At 52.4% G+C, this 8944-nt stretch overlaps 1 protein-coding gene across 1 annotated transcript in view; it reads right to left on the bottom strand.

Annotated features, from left to right (window-relative positions):
- Window positions 1-44: 44 nt before the first annotated feature.
- Window positions 45-8944, bottom strand: part of PKD1 (polycystin 1, transient receptor potential channel interacting) — a 113787-nt gene continuing 104887 nt past the window's right edge. The window contains exons 38-46 of the mRNA XM_027863267.1: window positions 8575-8714; window positions 5446-5558; window positions 5006-5150; window positions 4455-4580; window positions 3765-3939; window positions 3345-3635; window positions 3053-3187; window positions 2022-2327; window positions 45-1791 (exon numbers count right to left, since the gene is read on the bottom strand). Of these exons, the coding sequence (XP_027719068.1) occupies window positions 1264-1791; window positions 2022-2327; window positions 3053-3187; window positions 3345-3635; window positions 3765-3939; window positions 4455-4580; window positions 5006-5150; window positions 5446-5558; window positions 8575-8714 (1959 nt within the window). The 3' untranslated portion in view covers window positions 45-1263. The remainder of the gene's footprint in view (window positions 1792-2021; window positions 2328-3052; window positions 3188-3344; window positions 3636-3764; window positions 3940-4454; window positions 4581-5005; window positions 5151-5445; window positions 5559-8574; window positions 8715-8944) is intronic.

Raw genomic sequence — 8944 nt, 5'->3', positions numbered from 1 at the left:
CCCCCCCCCCCCCCCCCCCCCCCCCCCGTGAGAAACAAACCCGACCCCTCGTTACCTGCTCCACACCCTGACCCCGCTCACTGACCTGGGTCCTGCCCCTCTGGCCTCTGAGCTACTCCTCACACCAGCCTTAAAAGCCTGCTGGAAGCCCAAGCCCATGGCCCTGGCATGGGGCTCCAGGAGCAACCCAGCTCCCTAGGCCCCCAGCTCTGGGGCATCCACACACACCACTAACACTTTATATACAGCAAACTCAGTGAGGGCTGTGCCCTCGGGAACATCACCTTAAATAATTGGTGGGAGGGGAGAGGCTCAACTACATGTGTTGCAGCTCTCTCCCCACCCCAGTGCTATGAAAATATAGCGACATACAAAAATATATACATTTTAACCCCATATAAATTACTGACAATATACATATACATGGTGAGACAGTGGCTGGAATGTAAGTGTAGGGGGTGGCAATAACTTAGGGGTTGGGGGAGGCAGGCTGGGGTGCCCTTAGTGTGAGGAGGTGCCTGCCACTGGGGGAGGTGGGGCAGGCACAGCCCCGCTGTACCTGAGGGCCCAGGTAATAAATTAGGGTATGAGGGGCTGAATCCTTAGCCCTCAAAGGCCCCAACCTCCATCTGCTCCCTTCCCCCACCCTCATGTTCTACTTCAGACACATGAGGATCAGGGGAGGAGAATCTGTTCCACCATCCTAAGGGACCTGTCTCCCCCTCCAGCTACCATCACCACAGTGAGCCCCCCTCCCCTATACATGGTGGTCACACCTTTGGTTCCTGCTTATTTCAATTTTAGGCCTAAAAAAATCCAATACTGCTCTTCACCCCAGCCCTGTTCTGGAGTGTTGGGAATACTTGGGTCCCTGCCTGTTAAGAAAGCCTCCATTAAAGTGCTGAGTTTTGGAGCCCCTCCACCCAGGGCTCAGGATTCCTGGCCAGAGAGACCATGCTCTGGATCTGGGTACCGTTGTTTCTCCCTTTCCCGTAACCCCTGGGCCCAAGTACATCACTACTGTGGGATGGGGAAAGGGAAGCTAGAACCCCTGGGTAAGAGAGCTTAATACTGAGAGGCATCCCTGCTTCAGGTATAGGGAGCTGCAGCCAGGGACAAACTACAGCCCACATGCTAAGGGAAGGAAGCCTGGCTTGGAGCATGGCCAAAGGAGGTACCCTAGGAAGTGGTCTGATATTAGGGATTCAAGCTGGAGCCATAATAGTACCAAGGGCTCCTACTCCAGCCGGGCCAGGTTCCCCTCTATGTAAGGCTGGGGTGGATCCTGTTCTTTGCCCTTATCGATGCCCTCACAAGAGGTGAGCTGGAAGAAGACTGAGCAGTTGCCATGCCAATACCCCTGCTGGCCCGTGCTATCCTGGCTGGCAGAGTGGTCTGGATCCCAAGGGAGGGGCCTGGGGAAGGTGAAAGCACGGGAGGGCCAGGGCCCCAGGGTGGGCTGGCCAAATGGCCACTGGATCTCTGACATCGCAGCCCCTGCAGTCGCTGTTCCAACTGGTACACATCCTCCGTGGCCTGGTTAAGGCGGTCAAACTGGGCTAGCAGAGCCTCGAAGACTGAGAGGAGGCGAGAGGGCTCTGGCTCAGGGTCACCCCGGGCCCCTGCTCGGCCCATCAGCAGGCTCATCCCATCCAGCTGACTGGAGGAGGTGGATGGGCGTGAGGTGTCTGAGCCAGCACTCGGTGGGGACACATCCTGAGATGATTTGGAATCACTTGATGAGCGTGAGGGCAGTGGTTCCATCCCCTCAAACCGGACCTTATGTCGAAACTAGGGATAATGCAAAGGTCAGTAAGTCAGCCCAGTTCAAGCAAGGGGAATCAGACCTACTTTGACACTAAACGAAAAGTCCTGTCCGTAATTCGCCACGTAAGACGTAAGTGACTTTCGATGCCGTAGGAGGTTAAAAATTGTGCCAGGGTTGAAAATTGGCTGTCCCCTACAAGGGCTCTTCCCCTGGCTCTGAGCTTCCCCCTGCCAGGGGACTCCTCTGCACTCACCTCCTTGACCTTGCTGAAACCCATCCAGAGGCGCAGGCGCCGCAGAAATAGCTCCACCATCTCATAATCCTGGGGCTCCCATGCTGGGCGGTAAAGCTCTCCCCTAAGGGCGTGGTAGCGCCTCCGCAGCACAACGGCCCCCAGCCGCAGAGCCCCCCACAGCTGCAGCACCATGAGGCTGGTGCATAGCAAGGGCGAGAGACGCCAGGGCTCTGAGGGACACAGATGGGGGTCCCCACCCGCCGGGCACAGCAGGAAGAGATCCCAGCCCATGCTTCGAAGGGAGTCAGAGCAGGAGGAAAACAGCTGTGAGGAGAGAAGTGAGGTTAGTGGGAGAGAGATGGAGGCAGTGAGCCCAGGGTGGCAGAGGGTGGGGTGCGGTGCAGTATGTATGAGGAAAGTAATGGACTGAAGATGCAGAATGAGAGAGTTTTGGACACAGCCAATGTGGGGATTTGTTTTGCTTAACTATGCTTATTTGCTACAAGATTGGGTATTTTTCTTCATTTGAGAGAATGGGAAAGAAAAATAATGCTAGTTAATTGAAAAGAGTAAAATAAAACTTGTATTTTTTCAAAAGTAAATGATCAGGAAATCTTATCACATGATAATAATAGCTAACACTTGCATAGCACTTACGTGCCAGGCACTGTGCTAAGTGCTTTAAGTTACTGTCATTTGATCCTGCGAGGTGGGTGCTGTTATTATCTTCATTTTACAGTTGAGGAAACTGAGGCAAATAGGTTAAGTGACATGCCCAGGGTCACATAGCTAGAAGGATCTGAGATTGGATCTGAACTTGGGTCTTTCTGACTCCAGGCCCACTGTACCACCTAGGGAGTTAAGGTGATACCCACAAACTGCCACTTTTCCATCCTGCCCCTCCACCCTAGCTTCTGGGGACCAGGGTACAAGATTGACATTGAGGAAGTACCCATCATCCTCCAGCCTCATCAGCTCTTTCACTCCTCCCTGGGGAGAAGTAGGTGGCTCTCCCGCTTAGGGGGTCCTGTCTGGGAAAGATGACTTACCATGAAGCCTAGCTGGGTATAGGCTATAGCCAGCACTAGAAGGGCTAAGCCAGCAGCCACCAACTCTCTCACTGAGCGGTAGAGGGTTTTCCCAAACACTGACCACTGACGGATGAAACGAAGTTGCTGGGCAGCCTGAGGACAAAGATCAAGCTGTCACCAAGTCTGAGAAGCCTCTGGAGGAGAAGGAGGCAGGGCCCACAATGGGGCCTCCCAGGGTTGTGAGTCCAGGAGGGAAAAAGATGGGGTGTACTTAGCCTTTTGGGGAGACACTGGCATAACGGAGACCCACCTTGATCATCAGCAGGAAGAGCAGAGATGCGGCCAGGCTGGCAAAGGCTGAGCTAAGCTGAGCCACTTGGTAGAAGCTGGTGAAGTGGTGGGGACGGCGTTTCAGGTAACGGCCCCACTGCTGGTCGGCCAGGCTCAGCTGACTCAGATGGATGAGCACGGTGGCCGTGGTCAAGAGGATCAGCAACCACTGGCCCCAAGCCCCTGCACGAACCAGGTACGCCTGGCCCTCCTTCTGCATGGCCAGGGCCTCAGCCACCACGAAGTACACGACAAAGAGCATCAGAAAAACCTGCGGGAAGCAATCAGCTTGCTGGAGGGGAGGCCCGGGTGAGCTGGGCAGAGCCGGGCAGGGACCAAGGGGAAGGATCGGATGGGAGAGGGCAGGGAGCCACCAGGAGGGGCGTGGCACAGGACTGACCATCATCAGCAACTGCAGGGTGACGCCTGCACTGAGCCGCTGCAGGGGGAAGGGCCGGACGCTGATGGCCGTCAAAGCTCGTCCCGACACCGGAAACTCGAGGCGCAGCGTGACCGCAGCGTGGAGCCCCACAGCTGGGCTGTACTGCGTGAGCTCCACAAATACCGCCCGGCTCCTGAGGACCAAGACGCAGGGGGTCAACCCACTCGTGGACCAGACTGCCAGCTCCCGACACAAACAATAGAGGGAGACCCCAGGCTGGGCCGGTCCCCGGCCCCCTCTCTGGGCCTCAGTTCCTCATCATCGTTAGCATTGCTAAGGAATGCGAAACTCTTTACAAATATCTCGTTTTATCCTCACAACAACTCTGGGAGGTAGGAGCTATTATTATCCCCATTTTACAAATGAGGAAACTGAAGCAGACAAGGTTAAGTGATTTGCCCAGGATCACACAGCCAGGAAGCGTCTGAGGCTGGATTTTTACTCAGGTCTTCCTGACGCCAACTCTGTATAAAATGGGGAGAAAAACTTCCTTCTCTCCCAGGGACAGTTTGTGAGTAAAAGGAGAGAAGAAGTGATGAGAACTTTGAAAAGTAAAAAAAAAAAGGCGTTAAATATTTACTGTTCACATTTCTGCCCGAACAGTGTGCCCTTGGCCCTCTTTGCTTCCCCGCCTCCCCCCAGGCTCACATGTTGTCAATCCAATTGTGCTGCTGCAGGAAGCCCAGCAATTCTCGACTCTCCTCCAGGCTGACTCCCAGTTCCTGGATGTAGCCGCCACTGTCGTAGACAGAGAAGTAGCCCCAGTACCAGACCCTAGGAGACACAGGATGGGAATCAAAGAGTCAGTCCCGTAGGCGTGCGAAACAGCCACAGCCACCTCTTGAAGCCAGGGAGACGGAACAGTCACAAAATCTTGTCCTAAATGCCATGCTTTTTGTCACCTAGAGATCTACGTCCATGAGGTGACATTTCCCAACTCAGGAGAGAGGGAAGACGTGAATTCAAGGGTCACTCTATGCAGCTGTCCCTCCTTCCCTCCACAAATCCAACCTCTCCTGGACCACAAGGAAAAAACCCAGCTTCCTGGGAGCCGGAGGCAGCATAACTGATCATTCGGTTTCATAGCTAGTCAGTCTCGTTCACATGTGGGCAACGGGAAACATGGATATCCATAGAGCCCCGCCTCCCTGCCGGGGTCCCTGGGGCGGGGGAGGAAGCCGCCGTGCCCGGGTTCTCACCCTGCCAAGTCAGGTGCTGAATAGGCCCATGCCCTTGTCCCGTTTGGGGAGCTGCTTTCCCAGCCAACCTCGTAATCCTTGGTGCTGAAGCTGCTGGATGTGGTACACATTCTTCTTACGCTTCCCAGAGCATCCGGGCAGAGTGCTGAAAAGCAGTCGGTCATTCTACTAGCATTTGTTAAGTGCTCACTATGTACTAAACATGGACTACAAAGACAAAGCAAAACAAAAAACCCCAAACCCCCTCTTCCGCTCAAGGATCCCATTCTATCTGATCCAGGAGGGATAATGTGAATGGGTGAGAATGCTTTGGTGGGGAGGAGGGAGAGGGTGATGTTGAAACAGGGCCCCAAACCGGGGGAGGTTAGGACAAGCGGAGGAAGTGGTCCAAGAGGAGAGGGCGGGCCGGGGGAGGGAAGGGTTCGCTGTCTTCAACTCACCTTCCCGTAGCCGAACTTGCCGGAGCCGTGGGGGCCCCAGCTCCAGGGCAGATTGGTTCCCATGGATGTAGGGGAGCAGCACTCGTGACATCCACACCCAGAATTCATCTGACCTATTCCCCCCAACCCAGAAAAATGAAACTTACTCTCTTCCACCAGCATCAGACACAGTGACATCCACTCATTCCCACCTGAGAGGCCAGGTCTAACCACAAGGCACTGGACCCTTTCCCAGGTCACACAGATCGTAGCCGGGCCTGCTTTCTGATTACCCCTCCACTCATGACCTAACATCATCTGATGGCAGCAATGACCAGTCCGGACACAGCCCCACCTCTTCCTAGTGACTGGTTCTGTGTCAGAGCTTTTGGGGAAATGCGGGGGTCATTACTTTCCATGAGCAACACTTAGAAGGGGGAGCTATGTTCCTGGGCCGTTACAATTTGGATTATAAAAGCTGCCCGGGACAAAAAAACAAAACAAAACAAAACAGCTGGGCTGTATTGGTCTTTACAGAGATCTGACACTGTATTTGGGGGATCTTGCAGGGATTGAGCTGGGCTGGGGTAGGGCAGAGCTGTGGGTACACTCACAGACCTGAGATGTGGAGGCCTCATAGTTCAGGTCATCAAAGAGCAAGCCTGAGGTTTGGGGGAGCAGGAGGGAGATAAAAAGCAACTTGCTTGTGAGCAGTGATCTTCCCAAAGGTAACGGAAACTACACGGGGAGCTAAAGAATCCAGGGATGCCTTGAACGTGGATGGGAAGAGAGACAAACACTTCATTTCCCCTCAACCCTCACCAAAATCCAGAAACCTTTAAGATCCAGCTAGAAACCAGAGTTATCAGGCCCAGAGTCAGGAAGACCTGAGTTCAAATCCAGCCTCAGACACTTCCTAGCTGTGTGATCCTGGACAAGTCATTTAACTGTTTGCCTCAGTTTTCTCATCTGTAAAATGAGCTGGAGAAGGAAATGGCGAACCACTCCAGTATCTTTGCCAAGAAAACCCCAAATGGGGTCACAAAGAGTTGGACATGACTGAAACAACTAAACAAATAGAAATGAGAATCTAATTTTCAAACACTATTCTCACTCTTTTCTTCCCTGAAAAATCAAAATCAAAATCCTTTGCCCACAGCTGGAAAGGGACACTAATCTCAGGAGAACCAGACAATAGGGAAAAAATATTGAATCCCAAAGGAATATGTGAAAGGAGACAGCTAACTAGTTAGAGATTGGGTATTCAGGAGGCAAATTTCCCTTCTTCAGTAATAATTATAGCTAGCACTTTAAGGTTTGCCAGGAACTTTACATACATCACAATGACCTTCAGAGGTTAGTGCTATTATTATCCTCATTTTACAGATGAAGAAACTGAAGCTCGAGTCTTCCCAATTCTAAGTCACGAATTCTATTTCACTACATTGCACTGGTTTCTCCCAGGGCCAAGAAAAGGGCAACCACTGTGACACAGTGACTTTGGACTTGCAGAAGAAAAAGGTAGACTAAAAGTATTTAAAAGCCTCAACATTTTTTCTATTCTCAAGGTGGTTCTAGAGCAACTGAAAAGACCATTTGTACAAAGTGCTGAATGCTTTCTTGGTGGTATCAATACTGGAAAAACCAAGACTCAAATCACTTCTTTTCCTTTCCAGGATTTGGCCAGACTCACGGGGTGGGCCCTGTGGAGGGATGTCACAGCCCAGAGCTCAAATCCCAAACTTCAGGGGAAGGCTTAATTAACATAATAATAGTAATGTTTGTCAAAGTACACAACCTCTGACTGTCAGGTCCTGGGACCCACAAAGAACCGGGAAGGGTCCAGAAGGGCCAAGATCTCCAAGAATATGGCTGTCTTTGACTTTGCAATACAGCATCATTCCTTTTCAGCAAATCACACTATGGTTCACAGCAAAGAATTCTTCAGAAGGATACACATAGAGACACATAGGGAAAGCCATGCAAGTATCCAGACTCCCCGAAATGACCCTGCTCCCCCACAAAGGTCTCATGGAGCTCGGCTAACCTCCCTTCATAGGCTGGCTGCAGGTAGCCTCAGAGTGGGAGAGAGGTTGGTGCCTTCTTCTTCTGGGTTATCAGCATTAACTGCTGCTTTCCTGTCTTCCCTCCAGCCCTGTACACTCAGGGGAGACTAGATTCCTTATCTCGCCCAGGCTGGAAGTACAGCGGCCACTTGTGGACTCAGTCCCGCTGTTGACTGCCACAAAAGCTTGGACCTGCTCATTCTCCAACCTGAGCTGGTTCAACCCTTCTTAAGCAGCCAAGTGAGGAGCCCTACTCCCCTCCTACTCCCTAGTGCTCCTTATATTGGTGAGGGATTTAGTGTAGACACCTACTACAACTCAGAACTCCCACACTCAATCCCCGCTTGCCTCAGCCTCCTCCAGTCACAGGGTTTACCGGCATGCACTGCAGTGCCACGGCTGCTACCTTCCTGCCGAAAGTGCTCCCTGCCTTCCAGACTATGGTAACAAGGCTATGTGTGGGGATATGACATCGATTGGGCCAATCTCAGGTGGAGTGAGCCTGCATTATATTGGAAGGGGCCTGGTATACAGTAGACACTTAATAGATGCTTATTGATTAATTACTGTTTCCTACTGTGGTGAAAGATGGAAGTGAAAAGAAGCTGCAGTAAAAGACAGAAAAATTACAACTTGACATAAATCCAGAGCCCCTCACAATGAGGAAACAGGTGCCGAAGGAGAAGGCAGAGGCTCTCCCCTAAGGGCATTCCAAGGCTAGAGCTCCTCCTGTGCAGATAGATAGGGAGCTCAGGACACAGAGAGAGTGGCACATCAGAATCTAGGCTCTCAACCACTGCTCCTACACAGCGTCCTGTGGCCGGGGTGCCCATCTCCCATCACAACTGTACGCTCAGCTGGACAATTCTCTGGACTGCCGCCACCGTCTTTCCCTCTTATTCTCCATTCTCCCTCCCTGACACATACTTTAACCGTTCTTACCCCGAGAGAAAATATTCCTAGTTATGACTTTGCCCTCTGCTTCGGACGGCTTTGCCCCTCTGCCTCAGGCGGTTTTCATGGGGTCCTGCCTAAAGGCTGGGGGCCAGACAAGATGAGCCTGCAGTGGTTCCAGGGCGATTACCTGGTGATTGCCAGGAAGGCCTTGCTGTCCAGCTCTTGTTTGATGGAGCTCTGCAGACGGTAGGCGTGGGTATGGTTTGAAGCGTCTCCATAGTTAGTGAGGAGGGTCACCAGCAGGAACAGCATGTACACCAGAAAATTCTGAAGATGTGGGGAAGGCTGTGAGCAGTCACCAAGGACTGAGAGAGCCCCCAAATACTACAGTGGACATCAGGGACCTCCTGCCCTTGAGTAACAGAGATTCCGACTTCACCTCCCCACCCCACCCCCTTACCCTGGGGACCTGGTAGCTAGGAATATTCATGCCTAGCCTCTGGTCAATTCTACTTGCTCCCCAATGCCTCCTTCCAAATCCCATTATCCTATTCCAA

The sequence above is a fragment of the Vombatus ursinus genome, unplaced genomic scaffold (genome assembly GCF_900497805.2).
Source record: "Vombatus ursinus unplaced genomic scaffold, bare-nosed wombat genome assembly UNPS02014770.1, whole genome shotgun sequence".
In the NCBI taxonomy this organism is placed as follows: Eukaryota; Metazoa; Chordata; class Mammalia; order Diprotodontia; family Vombatidae; genus Vombatus; species Vombatus ursinus.
The sequence above is the reverse complement of the archived record's forward strand: the minus strand, read 5'-3'. Positions and strand labels throughout refer to the sequence as shown.